The sequence below is a fragment of the Lepisosteus oculatus genome, chromosome 1 (genome assembly GCF_040954835.1).
Source record: "Lepisosteus oculatus isolate fLepOcu1 chromosome 1, fLepOcu1.hap2, whole genome shotgun sequence".
Lineage (NCBI taxonomy): Eukaryota > Metazoa > Chordata > Actinopteri > Semionotiformes > Lepisosteidae > Lepisosteus > Lepisosteus oculatus.
Window position 1 is genome coordinate 7389835 of NC_090696.1, and position 25990 is coordinate 7415824.

The window sequence follows — 25990 nt, forward strand, 5'->3', positions numbered from 1 at the left end:
TTTGCCGTTCCTCCATTCTTTTCGCTGGATATCACTCCGGGCATCTGTGTCTGTGAGCGGACTTCGGTCTGGCTTTCCTCAGGTTGTCCACTCCGATATCAGCGTTAGAATGTGAACGTGCCATTTGCCCAGTCTGCGGTATTTTTCCCCGGGGTTTTTGTTTTTTTGTTTTTTGCCTTTTGTTTTGATTTTTTTTCTTCCTGGTTTCCCCTCCTTTTTGGTCCCCCCTGCTCTCTGTGTCTCGGAACTTTTTTTTGGTTCCTATCTGTCTTGTGTGGTTTGTCTCCCTGGTCTTTCCCAGGTTTTTGTCTGCTGGGTTTGTGCTTGTGTACTTTTTTGTTTTAAGTCTCCGGAGCTCTTCTCTACCCCCCCTTCCTCCACCCAATAAAGGTTTATACCCCGGAGGAAGGGGTAGCTCTCAGCCGTGGATTCCCGGAGGTTTCCTTTCAGTTAAATGAGGTTTTTCCTCCCCCCAGTGCTGTGCAGCTTATTTATTTGTATGGGCGTCGGGAGCCGCCCATGAAGGGGGGGGTACTGTCACGCCCTCTGCAGCCAGAGGGCGCTCCTTCTCTGTCCTGTCCCTAGTTTCCGGTCTGCTGTCCTTCCTGTCCCTCTCTTTCCCTTGGGCTATATATTTCCGGGTCTTGCACTCTGTCCTCGCTCAGCATTGACGTTCGGATGTCCTGAGACCTGACTAGCACCAGGGCGCCCCACGTCCGCTCCCTGAGGGCATTGGTTTCTATTCGGCATTCCTGAACTCTTTGCACTATGAGCCCGGGCCTTTTTCCCGTCTCGCCACTACACATTTGGGTCTTTTTCCGCTCTCCTGCTCCCCAAGGTTAGTCCCTTTGGATGTCCCTGACATATACAGTAAATGACTGACCCTGCGCTCTGACCCCAAGCTTCTCTCTCCCCGTCTGTGTGTCTCATGGAGAGTGAGTTAGGGTATGTGAAAAGACTTATTCCTAATTCAGGAAATTGTATATGGCCAATAAAGTGATCTTAATTGATCGCTTCATCCATTTTCTTGTTGCTTCATCCTATTCCGGGTTGTGGGGGAGCTGAAGCTTATCCCAGGAAGCAATGGGCACAAGGCAGGATGCTCCCTGGACGGGACACCAGTCCATCGCAGGGCAGACACACAGATACACACAAACACACACTCACACTAGGGCCTAATGCAAATGCACTGATCCCAGTTCTTCTGAAAAAACAAGTCAAATTAAGTTTTAATCCTCCTGATATTCTCTGTACCCTAAATGAAAGACGAGAATTATCCTTTGCGAATCCCACAAAAGTATCTTCATAAATCCCATTTCCCTGGAATTCCCCATGGATATTCTGTGCCAGGAGGGGACTACAGTTTTGCAGACAGGGGCTCAGAATGCCATTAAGATTTACTGGAAAGCGTCAGCTCCATTCATACTTTGTTTCTGCTACTGCATGTACTGCATGCTTCTAGATTCAACGGGTCTTCTTTCCAAACATGGCTTTCTATTTACAGTGGCTAAAAAATACACAATGCCATTGTTAAGTAGCTTTTTTTCTATTTTTACTTTCACCGCCTTAAGAGTTTCCGTAAATGTTCATATGAACTGTTTATGTTCTCACATTGATGAGCTAAACAAATCGACAATGTCTGTGTGGTATGCTGTTCTTTCTCAAAGTGAATTGTAGACACGCTTAAAATGTGTTATGGCTCACAGATTGGCTCGTAAGAGTGGAATACATGGGGGATTTAAAACATAGTGAAGTACAGGCTAACCAGAAACCTGGGCTGCTCTTCACCTGGCACACTGATCAGTCCGCACCTGAAGCTGATTTACTGAAGCATTTTTTGGAGGGAATTCCACTCAGTTACGAAGAAACTCTGTTCTTTTGTGAAAAAGGTGGTAAGTAGCATTTAAATAAAATGAAATGGAACTGAGCTGTGGCATGAAAAGTTTAAACTGCCCATTGTTCTTTTTAACTGTTGTTGAAATGTTTTATGTACTGTACATCTGGTTATTGTTATATGGAGAAATGAACTACTGAAATTTTAGTACATATGTTATGTAATATACTGTACTACATTTAGAGTGCCTTTGGAAAAGGTATCTCTTTTTAGCTATATACAGTACAATTAATAGGAAAGTCAACTGAATTTAGTAAAATACTTTTAATATTCCTCTGCCAAAAAATACTCTTACCCCAAAATATTTATTATCCTTATAAAGGTCTGCTGCATTGGATCTGTGCAGTATTTTTTCATTTTTATGCCCTGCCCTTGCAGTTCCCAAATTTCTGTAATCTGTATCTGTATCATACTTCTTATTGATACCCACAGTATCGATGTGTTTCTATGTTAGTTATTCAAAAACCTTCATTTGTTTTGCTCCACTCCTATTTACTTGTACAGCTGTCTTATACCACAATACAGTACATCACTGGCAGCTGTTACAATGCATTTGTATCTGGAATAAAAAGTTTCAAAAGCTTAGAGGGATTTTGCAAGGGCGGGGGTACATTTGAAAAATAGGATATTAATACAGTGTCACGGAAATCCTGGGAATTAAATCTAGTTATTACATATTTTAAAAAGCTTTTATCAGCAAGAATACTTGTATACTTGTACTTTAATATCGGATTAAAAACATCGAGGATATTCTTTTAAGAACTATTGTCTGGCAAATTTGTTATATTAATCTTATCTCGTAATATTATATTGAGATTTGTTTTTAAAGATGAAAAATAAAATGTGTAAAATAATATGCAAAAGGTACCTTATTTTGAAAGTGAGAAATAATACATAATACAAAGCTGCGTTAGTGTTTTTAAAATATAAATAATTGAAAAGTAAGAGATTGTTCTGAGGGTGTACCTTAAGTTAATGTTTCATTTTAGGATTTGCAGCAGCAAATGGAAGTCCTTTCTGTGGTTCTTTTGGCCTTTGCACGCTGGGGTGAGGGGCTGGATTTCAAACTGCTAATCTCCATGCCTAATACCTCCTCTCAGTTCCATGTGGGAAGAATTGGAGCTGGAGCCCTTATTGCTATCGATGAGATCAACAGGAATTCTATCCTATTAAAGGGTCAGTTGATGTTCTACCCAAAAGAGAACAAAAAGCTCGCTGTGATGAATAAATGCTGTATTTACACAAGGAACACCTTGGCCTTGCACAATAATATAGACTTTGACGAACAGTGTAAAAGTTATTGACTTCAGCTTAAAAACTGGCTCGTAAGAGTGCATATTGTAACGCTTACGGCCGACAAGCACTGTGTGTAAGAGCCGGTGTACCAGAGCGGGTCGTCACCGCCCTTCCCTGTGATAGCAGGACTACAGCTACTGGGCTGTAGAGAGATCTCTATTTAGCTCACGGGGCTAGGTCGCTGCAGAGAGACACGGAAGTCCCGGGTTCGAGCCTCCAGTCGGCATGGGGCCGACCAGATGCGGCAAGGGCGCCCGCCTGAGGCCCCCGTTGCGTTACAATATTTTATATTATAGATGGTTACCATATGATGCTGAAATCAAGCAAAACAGCTTATCTACTGTATATGCATTCCTAAAATTGCATTTTGATTACTGTAATTGTTTTGCCAGTAATGGAATTACATGATTATTTTTCAGTGGTAATGTAAATTAAGTGTTCTAGTCATGGTGCACAATATGGTAACTTTAATCTAATGTATTATGACTTAGAAACTGCATTTTTGTATCTGTTCAATCTATTGCCGCATCCTAGGAGCAATGACAGCTGCACAGGAATGGGGTGACAAAGGAAGTTATTGCTATGAATGTCACCATAATGGATGGACAGCTCAGCTATTGGAAACCTTCACCATGTCACAATAAGAGAATTGCTTTATGCACGTGTGTCATATTAAACTATTTAAGTATGGCAGCATCAAGCTTTCAAATATTGGAAACATTACAGGAAACACGTTCAAGGTTTTATAAATGATACTTCAGATGGCACTGATCCAGATTAAGCTATTTAAAGCTCCTTGTTAGAGATACAGTATACACATCCTGTGTCAAGGAACTTGCAAGAAATTCATTAGTCTCAAGCTATGCCATTTCAGGAGATACATATTAAGCTTAGAAATTTAGATATATATTGCAAAAATGATATATCAATTCACACCTTTAGTAAATGTAAAACCACCAGGTAGTGGGCACACAATAAGGACTGAAGAACCTTGACTTAGAATCAGGAAAAATAAAATGTTTACATTTTAAAAAAACTTAACTGCAAAAAATTAAATCAGTTAATGCCAAAGGACTGATATCAGAAGATAGAAAACTGCAACTGCAGCTTTCTTGCTGAATTAGATTTTTTCCTGCTTTCTTCTTTGTTGTCAAAAAGAATAAAGAGCACCATGGTGTGTTCTTCCCTTCTAACTTTTCCCCTCTCACACTGTGGTGTTCGGCTGGAAAGTTTGGAAACGGTGAACCTAGAGATCAGGCTGGGTGGAGAGGACAATGTTGGAAAGTCTTGTAATGGTGGAGGTCGGTTTTCAAGCCCAGGTCTAAATACCTATAGAGCATTAACCAACAATTAATGGAAGCTCTGGTGCTCCAGAGGGGATCACCCACATCTTCAGAAGTGGGAGCAGACTTGGGATGGACGAAGAACCTGAAGATTGGACCATGAGACAGCTCTGAGGCTTTCATCATGATAGTCGAGAGAACAGCAGGGGGGGTTGGATGGCCTGAAAACACACAGTCACATCATCAGGAGAAGATGCAGCCAATGTCCCAAAATTTAAAAATGGAAGTGTCCTGTCCTGGATGGGGCCGGACTGCAAAGGGCAAAGCCAGACATCAGTGTCCTATACTTTGATGACGGTTCTAGACTGCATGGCTTCACTCAGTTCCTGCTTGACGCTGGCCACTGCTGGGTGTGTCTGGAAGAGCTGTCCAGGAAAAATGCTGGAGAGAGTTGTCCAGAAGCAGTTAGTGGAGGCACTGCCCTATACCACACAGGGTTGGATGAAGATCTAGTGGAACACAAGAGCCTCTATTAATTGCTGGTTAATGCTCAATAAATATTTTGATCTGGGCTTGAAAACCAGCCTCCACCTTTACCTGTGGAGCTTGCTGAAAATCATCTACACTACTGTGAAGAAGAAAACCCACAAGCCCGTACAGCTACAGTACATGTCAAAGAGAAAGGCCACAAAATGGATGGATATACACGGGATCCATCTAAATTGTCCATGAGTTGTCAACTCTAAACTCTGTCTTATTGTGGTATATCTCCTAGGTCACCGATTGGTGTATGAATATGTTGATGATGAATGTGATGCGATTAGAGGACCAGGAAAAATTGTAAGCCTACAACATAATCAAAATTACAGTGCTTTCATAGGCCCATCTTGCTCAAAGGTAAGCAATAAAAGATTTTAATTTTCTGTATGGTCACTCTCATTTAATACAATGGGACATCGCTGGAAGGGGATGAGTACTTTTGCTAGGCAGTACATATGATATACACACTATACACACTACGGACATATAGTACTTCTCATTAGATCAAGGAATATCTTTGATGTTGTACTCAGTTCTGATTGAAATTCTCTTATGAAGTTTTTTTTTCCAGATATCCCCTATGTTATTGACATTTAGTTCATTTCAGCTACGTTTGTTCATTGCTTCGGGATGGATGTTTATAATGTTAAGGTCTATGAAGAGCCTCTTGTGCAGACTTGATGTGGGGATGGTTCTTTTGATTGGAGGGAGATCTTTGGTGTGCTCTTTCCTTAGGTATGCTCCCATGTAGGCAGGCTTGCTGGTTACTGGAACATTGCAGTGGTCAGTCCAATCTGTGCAGACTCAGAATTTCTGGATAAAAAGGTAACTGCATTTGAGTGATATAATCTTAAAAACGATGGATCCCTAAGTATTTGTACATTTGTTTAAAAATGTCTAAAAAATAATTCAGAATCATTCTTTAATCACAAAGTTATACACAAGTCTATTTTCAGGTTTCTTCCTGTTATTTTCTCTGTTCACCTTTAGGAATTTCCTACAATGACCAGAGTGTTTGGTCCTTTTACCAAAATGGGGTCATTCTTTGTCAAGATCTGTGAAAAGTTTAATTGGAGGCGCATTGGAATAATCTATGATACTAGTCCTACTTGGACCATCCCAGCTGGAGGAATCAGGTAAAAACAGGAGGAACTGTGTATGTGAATGCATTGTTGCTAGGTTTGTTATACTGTAGGTTTCAAGGGATTTTGTCCTTTGCTTCATTTTAGATTATAATATGTTTGAAGGGTGATGAGTGTCCTTTGGTATTATGGGTACCCTAATTCAAGGGGAAATGATTGTTTTAAGATGGAGGTCAAGTTAGCCCTTCATGTTGAGGCCATCAATGTTTCTCAAAACCTGATTGCAAATCTCAGCCAAATTGGTGAAAACTTCTGCTTTTTTGGTCTAGATTGAAATTAAGATTTACTGGAATACCTCTTATCCCTTACATAAAGAATTATTAAATTAAGAACTTAAGTTAAGTACACTTTAAACTAGAAGACTAAGTACTTTCAGAGGTAATTTAGCCACTTTTATTTTACCACAGTTCAGTTATTTATAACAACATTTATGCAATTGAAACTAAGTACAGTTTGTAGACAGAATCTTCTGTTTCTATTATAAGGGTTCTCTTACTGTATTCTAAAAGATTATACTGTATGTCGGATTAGTTGATATTTTGGATAAACAATACAGCAACAAAATCTGTGTAAATGGAATCTATAAAAAAATAGGGTTGGGAAAAAAGAAGTCAAATGTTTTTGTTGAGACTATTTATAACATGGAAACATGGAAACTGTTTACTTTCAGTCAATTTAGAAGATACAGAGGAATAAAATAATAATAATAATTTGTGGCTACTTGACCCTACAAAAGTGAGGTTGATTTTCTGTTCTTTGTAGTACAAAAAGCAGCAACAACGATAAAAATAATAATAATAATAATAATAATAATAATAATGATAATAATAATAATATCTGACATTTATGTAGCATTTCACAGTTTACAGCAGGCTGACAGGTGGCAACCATTATGCAGCAGCAGCAAAACCACACAGGGCTACGTGGACTGAATGGCTTCTCTTGTTTGTAACCATTCTCTGATTTTACACAGAGGCTCAGGAAGAGGTTGAATTTCTAATCTCCCCCCCCTTCTGCTCGCCTAGGTATAAATATCTTGCATCCTAAGCACCCTTTGAGCTTCTTTCTCACACTCAGGAGATGCGTTAGACCACAGAGGCAGACCTTACCTTTCATCCTCTGTTGTTTCTGTGCATCCCCCTCACTAGTCGATGGACTCTCCAACCATCTTTTACTCATCCCCCATGAGGTTAATTCACCCTTATAGCAGCTCCCTGGCTCATTCCTTCTAGACATAGGGAGGTCTGGCCAGCCTTGTCCTTTGGGCTTGCTGCTATTCACTCAGCCAGGCAAACCATACCAAATAACACTAAAATAACAGAATAAACTCAATACATTTGGACTCTGTACTGTATTAATTATCATTTATTAAAACTGCTGAACTGAATTAAGGGCCAGATTACAGTATGTAAGCCTACAGTGAAATAACTCCGACTCTTATAAAAAGTATCATGGGATCTTCTTCATTAAAAAAGTTCTAGACATTGGTTTAATGTCTTATCTGCTGAATCCCTATCTTAATGTGCCCATTTAATATTTGGAGATAAAGAACAGTTTAATTAAAATATGGAACAAGGAAAGGTTTATTCCCTGCTGAAAAGAGAAGAAAAGAAAGACGTTTCGGCTGTGGAGACTTCTTCGGGTGTCTTCAGCATGGAATAAATCTTTACTTGTTCCTATGTAGTCTACGCATGCTGACGTCGCTACCTACTTGAACTTATTTAAAATATGTTGTGAAAATGAGAGTGAATAAAAATGAAGAGGTTGATAATGTGTAATTTATGGCACAAAACAGATGTTGACAGATGTTGAAATATTCTTGCAAAATAGATGTTAATTAAGTGATCCACTACAACAGTGGATGAATCCCCAAAATAATCCTTTTTGTCTTTCATTATTAACTGGTACAGATTCGCTGCAGAACAACAAAATATTACAGTGGCTATATATCAAGACATTCACTCTGGTGAAGGAGATACCTACAACACTTCTGTCACACTAGGAAGTGACCTAAAGGTTGTGTCTGCTGTGTCTCGCAGTGAGTAAGCATTTTTCTTTAACCTCTATGGCATTTCAAATAAGTGCCCAAAATTCTGCTTGAGGTAGGTATGGACTAAGGGATTATTATTACTATGTCATTTTTTTCCAAGTATGTAATTGCTGCTGATGTATAGCATGCTTACAGTACTATTAGAATAGCTAAATATACAGATGAATATGGCTAATGTTAAATAGTGGATGTTTTTTTTTATGTACAGATATTCATTTACCATTCCTTACACATATGGTACAGGGTCTAGTTAATTCTGATACTGGTTCTTTCCATCATTTTAGTAGCATCGGTCAAAGTCTGATACTACTAAACTCATGCTATGTATAAATTGATAGACTAGAAGAATATAGGATAGAATATCTTTACTCTTGAGGGTCTGGAGACAGGGGGCGTGTCCGAGGGGTGCAGGTGTCCAGGGAGAGTGAATCCGGGGCGAACAGTCCATGAGAAAATCCAAACGGGTAAGACAGCAGGTAGAGTCCAAGGCCAGGGGATCCATCCAGAAATAAAACCATGAACCTGGTCGGGACCAGCGGGGCGGGGAATCAGGAACAGAAGGTTAAAACCTTAACGGAGCCAGACGCAGCGAAACCCCGGGCTCTCACGAAGCGGAATTCAATGAGGAACCTTGGGTGACGGCTGCGTCTGTCTTTTAAGGTGGAATGGAAATGGGAACAGGTGCAGGTAATGGGAAAGAACGAGGAAGGGCTGGAGCGCCCTTAAGAGGAGGAGTATGAGAGCTATGAGAGAAATTAAGTATATATTTATGTACAGTACATATATTATAGATTATAAACATCCAGAATCTAATGAAGTCAACCAAATATATTAAGAAGTAACAAGGAACAAAGGACAGTAGGGTGAATAGTAGGAAACAATGTTTAGTAACTGTAAGCAGGAGGTAGTTTTTTACATAGAGTCATTAACTATTGGGAACAAACCACTCAGCCTCATTTCTGAAGTAATGTCCATGGAGTCTAACAATGGGCCATTAAGATATGAAACTGATAGGCCAACAATCAAGAAGATACATTTCCTTTTTAATAACATTTCTTTTTCTACCCATTTTTTTTTACATTAAATGGGCTGGATCTTATAATAGGTATGATTCTGTACAAGAAAACACACTAGGAAATAGTTGTTTATGACTTCATTACAAACCGTGCAAAACAAACAAAACTAATGAGTCTCTCTGAACATACATCACTCTGAAACAATGACCAAATACAGTATATGTCCATATAGCACTCCATTTCTCCTTCCTTGATTTTTTATAATGTATTCTCAAGGAGCAATAGAGGGCTTATAGGAATAGGGGATTATATACTGCATTTCTGCAAACATACACAACAGGAATACAATTGAAATTTAAAGAATAAAAGCCATAGGCTTTTGTCTTCTAACATTTGTACCAGGCTACTGTGCTCTTTACCCAAGACCCTATCAAGATCAATATTCCATCACAGGCCTATCACAGTGGGATTAATGTCTAAAACCAGTCCTGGAGCAATTGTGTTCTGTCATCATTTTAAGTCATGTTAAGTATGTCTGAAGCAGATGGAGACAATGATGCAGTGAGGTTTCAAAGTGCTGAAATCAGCTACCTTTTCGATCAATGAAATATCCAGGAATGCAAACCTCCAACAACTGCTAAACTCTGATACCCCAGTAAATCTAAACGAAACGTTTTCGAATGCTTCAATAATAATCACAACTGACACATTCTATAAGTGTGCACAGCCCATGAAATTATATATTCCTTCCTTGCAAAAAAGCTTAGCATTTTGCCTGGAACAGCAAAAATGACAGTTATTTTGAGTTGTCTTTAGAAGAGTTAATCCACTCATCGTAAAACCAGAATAGATGCATGTCTATTGATTTTCACCCACTGTGAGAAGCACTTTCAGCATTGATTAATATTTGTTCAAAGTACCGTGCTTATCCAGTGGATATCACAGTCATTCAATTTTCCCCAGATAACCATCATGCCTACTGGGATAAACAGCTCTAATTTCTTATGCTTCACTTGTCTGAATAGATTACCTGTGTGTACAGCACAGATGTTGGGCCATTAAAAAAATGATGCAATTAAAACGCTTTCTGCCCCCTAGTCTGCACAAAGCTCATGCAATATTCTTTATAAAGTGCAATTTCTCTAAAAGATACATTCTGTGTTGCTCTTCTGATACATGGCATGGAGTTTATAAGGAACGTGCGGGAGGGATGACAACAACCAAACTCAATTGTACTCAGCAGTCAGTAATTAGCAATCACTTCCATCATCCTTCCTCCACCAAAGGCTATACATACCAACGTGATTTCCTACTCTCCCTCGCATATGTCTTTTGCATCCCTCCTCCACCCCAACTCTTCAGCTACTCCTTGGTTACCCTGCGTGGGGGGTCCTGTCCTCCTCGTCCTATGGCCAGGAGGTCGGCCCTCAGCCAAGCGGGCTAAGCCAATATCCGCTCCATAATAGTTCATCAAGCTTTGATCTTCGGTGTTGTCGTTCCTGGTGAAATATAATTTGTTCAACTTTTTGTCTGAATAAAGAAGCAGTATCAACTGTGTTAATACTCAAGTCATTGCTTGAAAAAGCCAAACAGGTAAAGTATAGAGTTGATTCAAAAGCAGCCATCACCACGCTTGACTGATGGCACACATCAGCTACAGTATAAACCTAAAGGACAATCGCATCCAAATAATACCTACAAAAAGTCTATAATTTCTGCACCATCACCGTTTGTACCCTGCAAACCTTACTTTAAACACTGCAATTAAACTGTAACCGAGACTTTGTTTCTTATAACTATCTCTCTTCAAAGTATGTATGCTGTACCTTTAGTGATCTGTTGTAAATCTGAAATTTAAATCACTCAAGATGGGACCACAGAGATGTTCATGGCCCATTGTGTTTTTAGAGTTTATGTGGTTTGAGTTGAACAGCCAGGGTCCACACCTCTTTATGAAAGATGTAGTGGGCTGTGCTACAGATGGCCCCAGGTTAAGGTAAAAGGTTTCAGCAAGTGTGCAATTTTAGCATGGAGCACAGGGAGATTTAGGAACACGTGAGAAAATGTAAATAGCTGGATAAAGACATGCCCTTTACCTGCTAGCCTAAACTCATCAGATATCAGTAGCTGAGCAATGCTGGTTGTGGTCATTACCAGGATGGGGAATCTTTGAGGAAATCAAGGTTGATGTACAGTAAGTGGTCTTAACAAGCTAGTACAGCATTCAATTCAATTCAATTCAATTTATTTTTATATAGCGCCTTTCACAACAAGGTTGCCCCAAGGCGCTTAACAATGCAATTGACGATACATTTTGTCAATACAGAACAGAAGACCAGAAGACAACGGAAGAGAGGAACCAAAAACTCCTTAGTAGGAAAAAAAAACTCTAAGGGTCCAAGGTCAACTGGTTGCCCAACCCCTTTGGGCATGCTAACATTATATTATTAAAAAAAAGGAAACGATGAGGGTATTAATCCATCCATCCATCATGTCTTCTGTGTGTTGGTACTCCATACAGATCTCTGTAGACCAGTAAATTCCTCCTAAACGATAGCTATATCCACAATGTCCCTCTTGGATCCATGGCAGTGATGCAACATCCAGCTTAGATAGTACCAAGCCTGGGCACCATCTGGACATGTGGGGAGGAGTATAGGATAGTTTGAACAGATGTATCTACCTGGTGGGCCAACACAGAGACACACAATGGCATGAACAGCAGCACCAGCAGCCATGGTTGTAGCAGGCTATAATGTAAGGTGTGAGTAGGCCCTGTAACTAAAGGCTTTACCGCCAACTGTTATTTTATTAATTCGTGGAATATGAAGAAGACCTGCATTCTGTGATCTTAGCAGGCAACTTGAATGGTAAACATTAATAAGTTCCATTAGATAGACAGGTGCCTGACCTCTGAGGGCCTTGTAAGTAAGTAGAAGGATTTTGAAGTCCGCCCTGTACCTGACAGGAAGCTAATGAAGAGAGCTAAGTATGGGGGTTATTTAGTGGTACTTTTTGCTCCTAGTAACAATTCTAGCTGCTGCATTCTGGATTTGCTGTAAGGTGTTGAAAGAGTGGTGCTCCCTGAAAGTAGGGCATTGCAGTAGTCTAACCTGCTGTATACAAGAGCATGTAACTCTGTGTCTTGAGTGGAGAGAAACTGCCTTAGTTTTGCATTATTTCTTAACTGTAGGAAGCATGTTTTAGATACTGTTTTAACATGATAGTTGAGAGCCTTGTGTCTAATACTGTATGACGCCTAGGTTACGTGCTGAGTCTTTGAGGCAAATTTTTAAATCCTCCGAGTTACGTGCTGAAGTTATAGTAGTTGCTGAAGTTATAGCAGTAGGTGGTGTTCTTCCCTTCACACTTCCCAGTGTAACACTGTGTTGTAGGAGGGGCCTACTTTGGGGGGAAACTTTAAATTGGAATCTTGTGCTTAGTCTTTGAACATCCCATGGCATTGTTCGTAACAGTAGGAGAGTTAACCTTAAGTGTCCAGGCTAAAATTCACCCTGGGCAAGATTCCCTTCTAAATTCCTCCCTTAATGTGATTGGCTCTCACTTTTTCCCCTTAATTGACTGTGTAGTGGGTGGGGCTGCTGGCATATAATGGTTGCATCACCATGCGGTTGTTGAATTTCAGTGGCGGATGAATTGTCCCCTCCTGTACAGTTTTCTCCATGCACTTTGGAACCCCTTGAGATGAAAGATGCTAAACAGTATAAGTATATTGAATGAAGCCATTAATTAAGTGTAAAACACATAAGTGGATAGCTACTATAGGAAGCATGAACTGCAATATAGGATCATTGTAATTTTGTCTCTTCGGCTTTGTGAGAAATAATTCCTTGTTGAGTGATCTCAAAATTTTAGAACCTAGTTTATTATGAACGTGTATTCAGACATACGACACAATAGTTCACTTTTGGCAAAGTGTATGCAAATTAAATACCTAAATGACATTTTAATTCATGTAATTTTATATTTCTGCAGTTATTGTGATATCAGCAAAAGGAGAAGTGGTGAGAAACTTCCTCATTGAGGCCCATAATCAAGGTTTAATCAACGGAGAGTATGTTTTTTTCTGCTTTGAGCCCTATGAACAGAAACAGATGTTTGGCATTTTTGACTGGAGAAGAGGTAGGTTGTACAATTGGGCACTTTGCCTTAAGAGATGCAAGGCTGGAGGGGGAGCTGTGTCTGGGTGCAAGCTGCAGAGGAGTAACTTAACTCTAGTTTGAAAAGTGGAAGAAATAAGAAGACGTAGGAGGGTCCAAATGAATGGACATACGCTTGTTTTCCATTTTTTGGCACTTTCTCACCTCCTGTGTCCAGTTTTAATAAATGAATTCTCTGTCCTCCTTACCAACCCCCTTGCTTCACATTCTAGGTCTCCCCTTGTTCCGTCCCAGTGTGGTCCATGTGCGTTTTGTTTCTATGTTCCACACTTCCTGACTTTGGTTGTTCTCCCTCCCCATTGGTTCATTAATTCATCCACTTTGCCGTATTAAGTCATTCACAATCAGCTTCTCAACCAGTCAGAACTCAGATCTTTCGGGATTTAGCTTTCAGAACGGCTTCGGCTTCACTTACGTTTTGCTTCGGCTTCGTCTCTCTTTGTTTTTGTGCGTTTCGCTTCGTATGTGTGTTTCCGTATAGCTTCAGCTTTGTTGGTTTGTGTTCGTCTCCTCCTTGTACTTTTGTTTGTTTGTATTATCCTTTATTCCCCATTACCTTGCACAAACGTGTTACAATATATATCAAACTCTTTTGTACCCTATTCCTTGTGTCTACACTTGTTTTCCCTTATTAGTATTCGTAGCTCACTTGTTTGTGTATTTGTGTGAACTTTTGCCGAAGGGTTCGTTAAGGTTGCCAGGTACATTCTACACATGTAGTTTGTCTTTGTATTAGAAACACTAGTTAAGTACGGGTGAGTGTCTTTTGTCTTGTATGGTTTGGGTAGTCAGTATACAGTAGGTTAGCCAGGGTGTTAGACACCGAAGACTGGGTGTTTCGGGCTTTGTTTTGTAGTTAGGTCAGCTACCCCTCACTTAATTAGCCAGCTCCTTCCTTTCCTTTTCCCGAATTTGTGTTTTCCTTTACCCCCATACCAGTCACATGTTCAAATTATTCATATTTCACTTCTGATTACCTATCCAAGTTCATTACAACTATCTTTTCCCCCACACCAAAGACTTCTTCCTGCACACCTGGAATTCCCTTAATGTCGCACTCCATATACCCGTAGATCATCGGGGTGCGTAACTCCCCTTCACACCTGGATGGCCCAAACTGTGTATTTTTTCTCCTTCCTTTCTACTTTTCAGCATGGGAATTAAACTCTGTATGTTTTTTTATAAGACACATATGCCTGCTCAAGTAAATGTGAGTTTCTTTCTCTGTGGGTGTCTGGCCCAGAGGTGTTGTGGGTTCAAAAAGAAATGCATTTTAATTTGAGAGGAAGCGTATTTCATTTTCAGCTGGAATGAGAAATGTACCCTTCTTTCCCAGGAGATGCTTATGACTCAATAGCAAGAGAAGCTTACCAAGCTCTGTTCCTTCTCACCTTGTACAAGCCTGACAACGAGAGGTACATGAACTTCTCAGCTGAGGTGATTCGAAGATCTAAAGAAGACTTTGGATACCAGTATGAGCCAGGAGAAAAAGTAAATTTGTTCCACCTCAAGTAACTACAGTACCGCATGATCATAATGCCTCAGGTGAAAAAACAAAATGTTGTCCACCCCTCAATACCAGAATATTAGTTCAGTTCAGTTTACCTGTTATATACACAAGTGCAAATAAATGCTTATTTGCATGTATGCTCTCATACAAAGACATTAAGGGAACAGCAGCAGCAAAAACAACAAATTAAATAACAAACAACTTTAAGAAAAAGTCAGACAAGCAGTGTGACAACAAAACATTAGCGTGAGTCAGTGGTAGGGGTAGAATTCAGTAATCTTGACAGTTTGTGGGAAGAAACTGGAGGTTCATGCCTTTATGCTCTTATAACACTTACCAGAGGGAAGGGGGGTGAAAAGTGCGCTGTCAAACCACACGACATGTGAGCACACACTCAATGGCACACCTGTGACATGTGGTAAGCACAGTTGAAGATAGACCAAAATTTTCTCAGCTGTCTGAGGAAGTAAAGGCGCTGTTCTTTGTAGCACCAGTTACATGCTGGGATCATGTTATATCATTAGTGATGAAGGTACATAGGAACTTGAAGTTGCTAACCATCTCAGCCACCCCACTGATGTGAACAGGGGTGTGGTCCCCACCCTGCTTTCTAAAATCGATGACCAGCTCTTTGGTTTTGCTGACCTTGAGGGAGAGATTATTGTCAAGGCACCACCAGGTTCCTGACCTCATCCCTGTAGGCTGTCTCATCGTTACTACTTTCATTATTACAGTATGAAAATTATTTAAAAATTCTCAATTATTTGTTTTTCTGCTGTTCCAACGTGTACTCACTCTTACCAATGTGGCGGGCAGGATTACCTCAGGTCAGGACTGGTGAGAACAGATAAGGCCGCAAAATGACAAATGACTTCCAACAATATATATATATAAAAACAGATTTTAAATTTTCTAAACGTCTTTACACAAATTTAAACAATTTCATAATCCCTTTGAGTACTGGGATTTATGTCTGAACAAAACCATGTAGTAGACTATACAGTATGTGATCCACTCGGGTGAAAAGCAAAGAACTGGAACTTTTTTTTTTTTTTAGAGGAAATTCCAAACATGCACAGGGTATTACAAATCATTGTTACCCAGAAATACAAGAAAATGCAGTTAAATGAATTAGTGCGGAAGATATTTAAGACAATATTTAAAAACAAAGTAAAGAATTAAATGCAAGAATTAAATACCTGATCATATCTAAAATGCCAATCAAGCAATTACTGTGAAGCTGATCTGAATAACAGTTGAACATATTATCTACTGGATTATTATTAAATATCCCTAATTAAAAGAAATAGTTATGGTTATTCCGTATGTACTGTATTTAATGCCAGATTTAAAATGTAAAATTTAAAAAGAGACATTTTACAATAAAAAGGTGTCATGCATTAATAAATAGTGCCAGGGAGATAAAAGAAATAAGCCTGGGACAGTATTTTCCATTTTTTGTGGACTTCTAAAAATGCTATCCCATAAGAAGGAAAACCATACATAACCAACATCAATTTATTAGAAAGCAAAGTTACATTTAATATTATTTAATCATTTCATGAAAAGAGAAGTTTAAAATGTTTGAGTACTTAAGATGCAGATTTAACAAGGATATTATCACGGATGTCAGAAAGGACGAACCTTGGAATGGCAGGAGAGCGAAAAGACACTATGCGTACCAGCGAGACGGGGGTTAGCCCGGGCTCAGCTGTTCAGGAAATGCTGTATAGAAACTTATGCCCTGAGGTAGCGGACGTGGAGCGACCTGGTGCTAGGCGGGTCTCAGGACATCCGAACGTCAATGCTGAGCGAGGAGCAGATGAAAGACCCAGAAATATATAGCCCCAGAGAGAGAGAAACAACGGAAGGAGAGCAAAGCACCGGAAACAAGAGACAGGACAGAGAAGGAGCGCCCTTCTCGGCAATATGGATTACACACATGTGCAAGGCTTACAATGGAAGTCTACACACTGTACATAAACCCTTTCTCAGCCCTTAGTGTCAAATGCAGGATACATAGTGTCCAGATTTCCAGATGACTGTATGAATTACACAATGAATTGTACATCAATTTATATTCAGTCTAGATCTGAATCTGTTCAGAGGTTTCTTTCTCAGGAAATGAGGTGCAAGCAATTATTTTTACACTCTCTTCCATAGGTTTCTGTTCTGCCTGCAATCGCCCATGATTCTGTCTGGTTGTATGCACATGCACTGAATGAAACCATTTCTGAAAATGGTGATCCATATAATGGGACTGCCATTTCTCGGAAAATGTGGAATAGAACAATCACAGGTAATTTACTTGAGTGTATTTAATGAGTTGGGAGTCTCTAGCTGGAAATTACTGCCTTAAAATGAAGCAGCTTAAAAAATGCCTCTTTTTTAAGGGTGACTATATTGCTCCATAATGTCAGGGAACAGCTCCTGATTGGCATACCTCATTTTTTCATGCCCTGTAATTAGACCTCCTTTTTTTTATCTTGACACATGTACAATAATTAATGCGCTGATTTCTTTCAAAACATAAAATCACATCCTATCTCAAAGAGTTTTGGAGATTACAGAGCCATATGGTCACCTTATTAGTGGCACCACATAAAATAAATGTCATTTCTTGAATTAAAGCCAGCATTTAAAAATCACATTATATAAAGTTTGAAAATATAAATATATATAACACAATATATAAATATAACATTAAAAAAACAGTTTTGATATGAAACAATATTCTTCAAATTTCAAGTATGGGTTACATTTACTTTTTCATATTTTTCTAATCATAGAAAATCAACATGCAAGTTGAAATGTTCAGAATTGCAATGTGTTCCTTCTTAACTTATCTTACTGTAAACGCCGAATTTAATGCATTTTTATAAGGTGTAATTTAACCTTTCTTCTCTGCTTTAACTGGATTCAGGGATTCAGGGTGAAGTAACAATAGATGACAATGGAGACCGTGAATCATCTTATATGATGTATCACGTACAAAACAAAAGTAACGGAACATTTCAGGTGAGTCTTTGTACGTATTTGGCTTTTGATAAAATGCCTCATTATTGACTCGCAAGGTTAGATATTTTACAGTTTAACACAATCTGACCAGAAAAGGAGGGTGCAGATAACAGATATTCAAGATGATGACAAAACCCGCCGACGAGTAAAGCGATATTGTTACGAGTACTTTGGTTTTAACTCGCCTGGCTGAAGAAATGACGGCGACGGGCAAGCATCACCGCCGTAACACCCATCAAAAGAACAATATACTGCATGTATTAATGTTTGATCTGTTTGTACAGTATGTACTGTGTGTTTTGAGCCAAAAGAATATTCTTGCCAATTATTACTCCATATGATTTCTGATATGTGCAGGTTATCGCAAATTATTTTGGGACGCGAAAAAGCTACGAGCAGGTTCCAGGACTCAGTATTGTTTGGCCAGGAGGCCGGAGCACGCCGCCTTTGGACACTCCTGTGTGTGGATTCACAGAGGAGATGTGTGAGGACGACAGCAAAGGTCTGCCGGCTCTCTAATATGTTTCAATCTATCCCAAAGTGAAGAAAGAATAATCACATTGCTTGAAAACAGATAGCATCTTTCTGAAATGTTCTAAAAATATTGTGTTTGCAGCATATTTGAACTGCTGATTATGCTGAGCGGACGTATTTCACTCCAGTCCAACAACAATTATATCAGAGTAAAAAAAATAAGGCAATGTTAAAAAAAACGATTAAATTAATTATATTTATTCAAACATAAGCCATCAAATTTTATCATGCTTTTGAACGACGCTTTTTTAATTTGGTCAAAACCACAAATTCGTTTCTGATTATCTTATTTTGTAAAATATTTTCAGTTAAAAAATCTACAGTGTATTAATATATGAGTGTAAGCTTCATGTACAGTATCTGCTCACATATACTTCTCACATACTGTATCTATCTGGTAATATAAAAGTGTTTCTTAAGGGTTTCTTTTGTTCTTTCTCTTATCAAACCACTAACATTATCATTTTCATTATCTTAATTTTTTAATGTAAAGTACATTATATATTGACCCAAGATGAGGAGATCACTAAACGAATTTATTTTCTGCCTTTAGTCCTAAATTTCTAGAGGTGAACAGCGTTTTCAAAATTGTGAATTATTTATTCATGCTCCTTAAGTTTCCTTTTCCTTAAATTGTGAATATTCAAATAGAGATATTCAAGATTTCTATTTGGTGTACATTGATCATATGGGGGTAGGTTACAGGTTTCAGGCTGTCAAGAGATGTTTGATGTGTATTGTCAATGGTGACTATTCTCCATCATACTGTGCTGATAAAAGCAAAGGGTTCTGGGAGTCTGGAGCAAAGACACCCACCCATCACTTTATTTAAGCAATGACTGGCTGAGAACATGCTGCTGAATGAGAAGGCTCTAAAAAGTCTTCCTATATCTAACAGCAAACCATATCTCTCCCAGAATGGTCTGCAGAAACCTTTGGTTCTGCCAGTCCAGCCTAAATCAGGGTTGAAAATGTGGAAAAAAAAGACATAATGACAAGTTTAAATTTGTAATTAAAAGACAGAATGAAACAACCCTCTCATAGTGACAGTCTACAACACATCTGTATAAAATTGCTGGGAATTATAGCCTGTTTTGGGATTCTGCATTACATTAATTACACTGCTTTTTGTTTTGCAGCAAGAACTACTATAATTGCAGTCGGATTAATTGGTGGCTTATTGGCTGTGGTAATAGTTGGTTTGAGCCTTCTCTACAGGTACTGTATTAGCTTTGTTTTACAAGATTTATATAAGAACATGAGTGAATTGTCAAGAATACTAGTAATAATCAACTCTTCTTTGTTTAAGGCCAATGATTAAATTCCTTTAACCTCTTTTAAAACTCAAAAGGCATGCTTTAGAATCCTGGGGGTCTCTTTTGAGAATATATCCTTCTCTGCAGTGTGGTAATCAGGACTGCGCATGATACGATTATAAATGGTGCAAACGAAATGAACGGTTGAGATACCCTTCTCTGAAGAGGACTCAACACTTACATAGTGGATAGAGTATTCAAGCACTCTTATGTTTTTTTTTATAATTACTTATAAAGAGGACGTTCATATATCAATGTGAGAGGTTAAGCCTTTCTTGTAAACAATCTCTTCAACCCTATTTATAGAAATACTGTTTTCAACCAACCATTATAAATCTACAATTTGTTGTTGTTGTTAGACAGTTCTCATAGTTACTATACTTTGAGCTTGCTATGTTGTTTAAAAAAATTTAAACTAAAAAATGAAGCACAATGATTGGCTGATTGTTCTGTAAAGCTTCACAAACTACTTGCTCACTTTCTCCTCTACGAGAGCTGTACAGTAGCTCAGCTGTTTCCAGTTGCTTGGTAACATGAAAGACAAAAGTAATTAAGAAGGTAATACTGCCATCGAGTGGTAGCTAATCCTCAAAGCTATAGTATTTCTTTATACTGAGATACAGTAAGAGGCCAAAGAAATATGAAGAACTGTGCTTGATTCATACAGTACTTGTTTCAGCTTTGACATTTTAAGTAAAACAAAAATTGAAATTGAACATTAGGTTTTAGACAAAGCATGCAATATTAGAAATTATTTTAAATTTAATGGATTTATTACATATCTTTTGCACTCATAACCTTTACATCTCTTGGATTTTTTTAATTTTTTTTTTAATTATTTTGTAGAGAATGACAACATTCTTTACTGGAACAACAAGGTGTCACCCCCCCCCCCCAAAAAAAAAAAAAGCTATCAAGTTGTTCTGTAACAATCAAATCAATCAACAAACAAACCCCACAAATATGGAGGATAGAAAGCCTTGTACTGTATGTAATCTGCTTTACTTTGTGGTAAATCTACAAGCAATGGAAACATGGTGAAGGTGGCACTACCCGAGTGTTAGAGAGGATTCATTGAAGTCAGTCCCCCTCTGGTACCTCCGGTTTGGTTTCCTGGACTTTTCCTTGAAACCTGATGAAGGTGTGCCTATGGAATTCACCTGTACTAAAACACTGAAACTATCCAAAGTGTCCAAGAAAGTTCCAAGCCGTGTGAAACGGGGTGTGAAGTGGACAATATTTCTGAAGTAACTTGATGTGCCTCAAATGTGTGATTCGCAGTCCAATCCCAATCTTTTAACATTGAGATTTTAAGTCACTCATGAGCATTCACATAAACATAATCACATTAACAAGTGTTACATCTTTAAAATGTAGCGTGCTTTGTGCATTTGGGCACTTTTAAGTTCTAGCTGGCAGTTGTGTTCTAGGAAATACAAACTTCAAGAGAAGGCCTCTCTGATGCTCTGGAAGGTCAACTTCAGTGAAGTGAGCATGATGGAGACGAAGCATAATTCATCAGTCTACAAGGTAGGGTTTGACATGGCTGGCTGTTTCTCCAGGATTCTAAACAACTGTCAATGTTCAGGGGGCGTTTGTCCAATTCCATTACTGTATAGTAGTGTTTAAACAAATAAACAGCCTGACACAAAGAGAAGTGTGAGCATAAGTCACCCAGTAGCTCGACAGCAAACCAGTCTGGTTAATTTCTTTGTCAGCACAGGGAGAACCATTAAAACTAAAAACTTATCAGGTCTCTGTTCAAACAAATGCTGCCATTCAGTCCTTCTCTTGAAACCTACTATTTGTTATCTTGTGGACTGTCAACCCAGACATTCTGCATTAACAACAGCAGTGCAAGTAAGTTCTATTTCAAACAATTATAAATAACATACAGTAGGTATGCTGACCCCCAGTCCTGGGGAGGGGGGGGGGGTTGACTTTGTATGCACAAAAGGAATAGCCTTGCTCATTAAGGAAAAAGCATTTATGGATGTTTATTGAGAAGTTAGGTATAAGGTATTTAACCTGCTTGGTTGAGGGCCAATCTCCTGACCGCTGGATGAGGAATTTAGTCAACCCAAACAGTGTTAACCAAGGGACGTCTGAGATAGGGTGTAGGAGGGATGCAGAAGCTAGGCATGAGGGACGTATTATAGTTTTTCAGGAAGTGACACCAGGAAAATTATGAAGTAGAGTAGCAGAAGTGAAGGAGACCTTGGTTGTTGTCATCCCTTTGACCTTTTTTATTAAAACCTCCATTTTAATTAATTTTTTAATCTTCCAGCTCTTAAGATGCTGCTGGTTTAAAGATACTTCTGTAGGGACGGCAGCTCTCCAGGTGTGGAGATATCCACCCTTAAAGAAAATCAAGATTATTCAAGAGTATTACTGACTCAGGCCTGCGTGCTTATTTACTGGTGATGGTATTTTGGGCGATAGAAGTTCTAAACTGATTTACTTTGCTAGCTAGCTATGATGTAGCTATGACACACGTACAGGAAGTTTCTGGGCGCAATAGATTACAAGGTTGTTTGGAGTTCAGAACTTGTCATATGTATGGGCTGTTTGTTTTATAAACTTGAGATCTTTTTAAGGGGTTACACGTACAGTATAATGTACCTAGAATTATAACACTATAACTGTTTCGTATTGTATTAATATTGAATATTTATCTTAAATATTCAGATTCCACAATTTATTTTGTATTATTTACTTATTCATCATTGAATAATCAGCACCCGTAACATACTACACAAGATTGATATACCAAGGTGGTTAATACTATGCTTATACTGTAAATGCACTTGAAGAAATACTGTGTTTTAAATCTGTGTTACAAGTATCAGTAAGTGATGTCCTCTGTAGTCATTACTGGCCCCTTATTTGTTGTAAGTTTCTTGGAATGTCTGTTAATTCCTTATCCTTAATGCTAAGAAATATAACAACATGAAATGATCCAAGCCATATTTTACAGAATCTGTTAACATGCTCCTAAGAATGAATCTCCTTCATGTTTAATATTTTGTGTTATTGTGTTGTAAAAAATAATTTTATGTTGCAATTACTAGATAAGCAATCTGCAGATAGAATAAGATTAAACTTTTTGCTGTTTTTTAAAGGTCTCTCATTATACCATGAAGTCAGCATCTGATTCCTTAGAAGCCATCTGTGAAAGTGAAAATACACAGAGTGATTTCTTATTTACAAAAGCCGCAATGTACAAAGTAAGTATTCTAGTCTTTATGAAGATTTTGATTCACGCAAACCATACGATTCCTTTGTAGACTGTGAGCGCTAAGTAAATGTCTGCTTTCAGGTTCTCTCTCTGTCTTCTAGGAGAACATCTGTTCCATTCGCTTCTTGCATGTGAAAAGTATTAATCTGAATAATGAATTAATTAACGAGCTCAGGCAGGTAAGTGACCAAGGAGATACTGTACGGTCTAGAAAAATGTATCAAGGGCTAAAGGACATTCAGTAATTTCATACCTTTAAACTGATTTTCATTTTTCCCCAAATATGTAGAATTGCCGTGTATTGTTGTTATACACACACCCAGATGTACATTTTCCACATCTCAACTTGCAACTACAGTACAAACCTCCTAGTTACACAAAGGGGAGAATGAGGAAATCTAGGCTTCACTGACTCATCTTTTAACATATTAATCAAACACCCTAGACCAGAGGAGATCTGATTAGTGTATTGCGGATGTACTGTATATTAACTAGGGATGTGATCCATGTGTAGTTCTTGAGACAACTGTGTGTTTAAGAATCATTAAGAATCATTGTGAAGATCAATTCAAACGTGCATAATATGGCAAAAAATGAAACATAGCTCATAAACAGATAATTGAATAACATTATATCAATTCTCATTTTGAAATTACTTCTTTGGTTGCAATATCTCAGTATTTTATACTACTTAAACATAAAGAAGTCAATCTCTTTTTATTTACTTTGCAGTGCAGAGATTTGAACCATCCTAATGTCTGTAGCTTCATTGGAGCTTGTTTGGAGTCCCCTCATCACTGCTTGTTGACTATGGGCTTGCCAGAGGAAAAAGAACCAGATTTGGTTTACAAATCTGGCATTATGGGACCTCAGTATGAAAAGAGTGCACTGGATATGTAATGACTGCACTTCAGCAACAATTCCCGGTAGTCAGGTCGGTACGGTATCCAAATCCAAAAGCCACTGGACAGAAGCGAAGATGAAGCCGGGGACGGAGCAGGGTCGGTCAGTTCAGTAAAGTACGCGCACAGGAGAAAGGCTAAGTCGATCTCAACAGTGAGTGAGGACGGAGAAGAGAGAGAGGGTATAAATGGGTATAAATGGGTAAAAAGGGCGTGAGCAGTACTAATTGCTTAAGTAGAGCGCAGGTGTTGACGCCGAGAGGTTCACGCGGGAGTGCGGTTCGTGACACCTACTATGTTTTCAGAGTTTGCTTTTCTGAAAAATACATACTTATGGGGTGATGGTATTTTTTTACTCTTTATTTGCACTTTCTTACACATGCTCCTGACATTTTGAACATTACATAATTTCTTGTAAAAGTATTATGTTTTCCTGGCAGTCAGATATTTGTTTCTGACTGTGGCCCTCTCCTCCGTCATGTTGTGAGACTATGGCTTTATTGTTTTTTTCATGTTTCTGCCACCTTCCATCGCTCCTCATACCCATTTAAAGATACTTCTCTGATGTGCATCTTCATAGACTTACAGATCTGGATGCATTCAGATTTTATCTTGCAGTTATCATACCTTCTTTGCTCTCTACTTCTTTTCATTGGATTGTTGAATATACATTCATGACCTTCATCATGCCATTCTTAATTTCCTTTTCAGTGCACTCCTAGGGTCATTCCTGAAATGTGATCAAGACTTTCCTCTCATCAGCGCTATAAATCGTTATAACTGCTGATAATACTCTGTAAGGAAGTTGCTTTAATTGAGTTAGCTAACTAGTGTGTGAAGTCTGACAGACATTTCGATTAACGTTGTATAACTAATTTGGTGATTAAATGAATTCTGCAACCTTAACTAGATAAAGCTGTTTAGAAAATTAATACATAAAATCAAATGTTTCATTCCCTTTATTTTTGTTTTTAAATTACATTTAGTTTTCATACACAGACATTTTTGTTCTTACATCTAAATGCTGTAAGTACAGTATGTGTGTAAATGTATGTAAGTCCTAACTGTACCATTTCATAATCTTCAGGTGCTTCATTGCGATTTTTGTTTCCTTCAGGGAATGGACTACATTCACAAGAGTTATTTGCGGTCACATGGGCATCTTTCTTCTTCAAACTGTGTGGTAGACAGCAGGTTTGTTTTAAAAATCACAGACTTCGGCCTGAGCAACCTCAGACGGCCCAATACAGCTGGCATTCAGAACAGCAAAGAGCACTGGCAGTGTAAGTTAAATCAACAAAAACTGTTCCTTCCACTGCAAGCCTGTGTGGGCCAAAGATGAAGCCGATGTTTTATATCTTTGTATGTATTTGTGCATGAGTAGAATAGATACAAAACAATTTCAATATAAATGCCAGGACGGTGGTGTGGTAATTTAATAAATGTGCTACAGTACAGATTTTTGCTAATGGGGAAAAGGTGCTTCATGTGTTCTGGGTTTGACTGGGGACTGAGGCGTCTTCCTCATCATCGTCCTCTGTTCAGTTAAATTTCACTGGTTGCTCCAGAACACATTGGGTGGGTAAATCAGTGTTTATCCTGTCACAGACTGATGTCCTGTTCAGGCTGTAGTCTTGCCTTCTGGGATAAGCTCCTGGGATAGGCTCTAGGCCTGTATGAATTTTAGCAGGAATAAGCAACTTTTGGAAATTGGTTGGACGGACATCTGTTGTCTTTTGTCATCTATTGTTTTATTTATTGCATACAGTATAGCTTGTAAAAAGTGGTATGTCCCATTACAGGCTTGCTGTGGAGAGCACCTGAACTGCTGAGGGGTAATATGCCTCCAAATGGAACACAAAAAGGAGATGTGTACAGTTTTGGAATCATAGCTCAAGAAATTGTGTATCGCAACGGAGTGTTCTTCATCCCTAGCTGTGTTCTGAAGGCAAACGGTATTAAACACATATTTATCAAAGTGAACCTTGGAATATGCTTAAATACAGAGGGGGTACAGAATGAAAACATGTAAAGAAAATAATAGTTTGCAAGTTCAAAGAGCACTCTCAG

General features: G+C 38.6%; 1 protein-coding gene across 1 annotated transcript in view; it reads left to right on the top strand.

Moving 5' to 3' along the window:
* Positions 1–2898: 2898 nt before the first annotated feature.
* LOC102697149 (atrial natriuretic peptide receptor 1) overlaps positions 2899–25990 on the top strand; it is a 32054-nt gene continuing 8962 nt past the window's right edge. The window contains exons 1-18 of the mRNA XM_069194072.1: positions 2899–3070; positions 5249–5370; positions 5749–5838; positions 6004–6149; positions 8066–8193; positions 13218–13364; positions 14739–14893; positions 17076–17211; positions 17836–17930; positions 18288–18426; positions 19604–19682; positions 21211–21310; positions 22903–23007; positions 23120–23197; positions 23751–23861; positions 23979–24074; positions 25038–25203; positions 25723–25875. Coding sequence (XP_069050173.1) covers positions 2899–3070; positions 5249–5370; positions 5749–5838; positions 6004–6149; positions 8066–8193; positions 13218–13364; positions 14739–14893; positions 17076–17211; positions 17836–17930; positions 18288–18426; positions 19604–19682; positions 21211–21310; positions 22903–23007; positions 23120–23197; positions 23751–23861; positions 23979–24074; positions 25038–25203; positions 25723–25875 — 2218 coding nt within the window. The remainder of the gene's footprint in view (positions 3071–5248; positions 5371–5748; positions 5839–6003; positions 6150–8065; positions 8194–13217; positions 13365–14738; positions 14894–17075; positions 17212–17835; positions 17931–18287; positions 18427–19603; positions 19683–21210; positions 21311–22902; positions 23008–23119; positions 23198–23750; positions 23862–23978; positions 24075–25037; positions 25204–25722; positions 25876–25990) is intronic.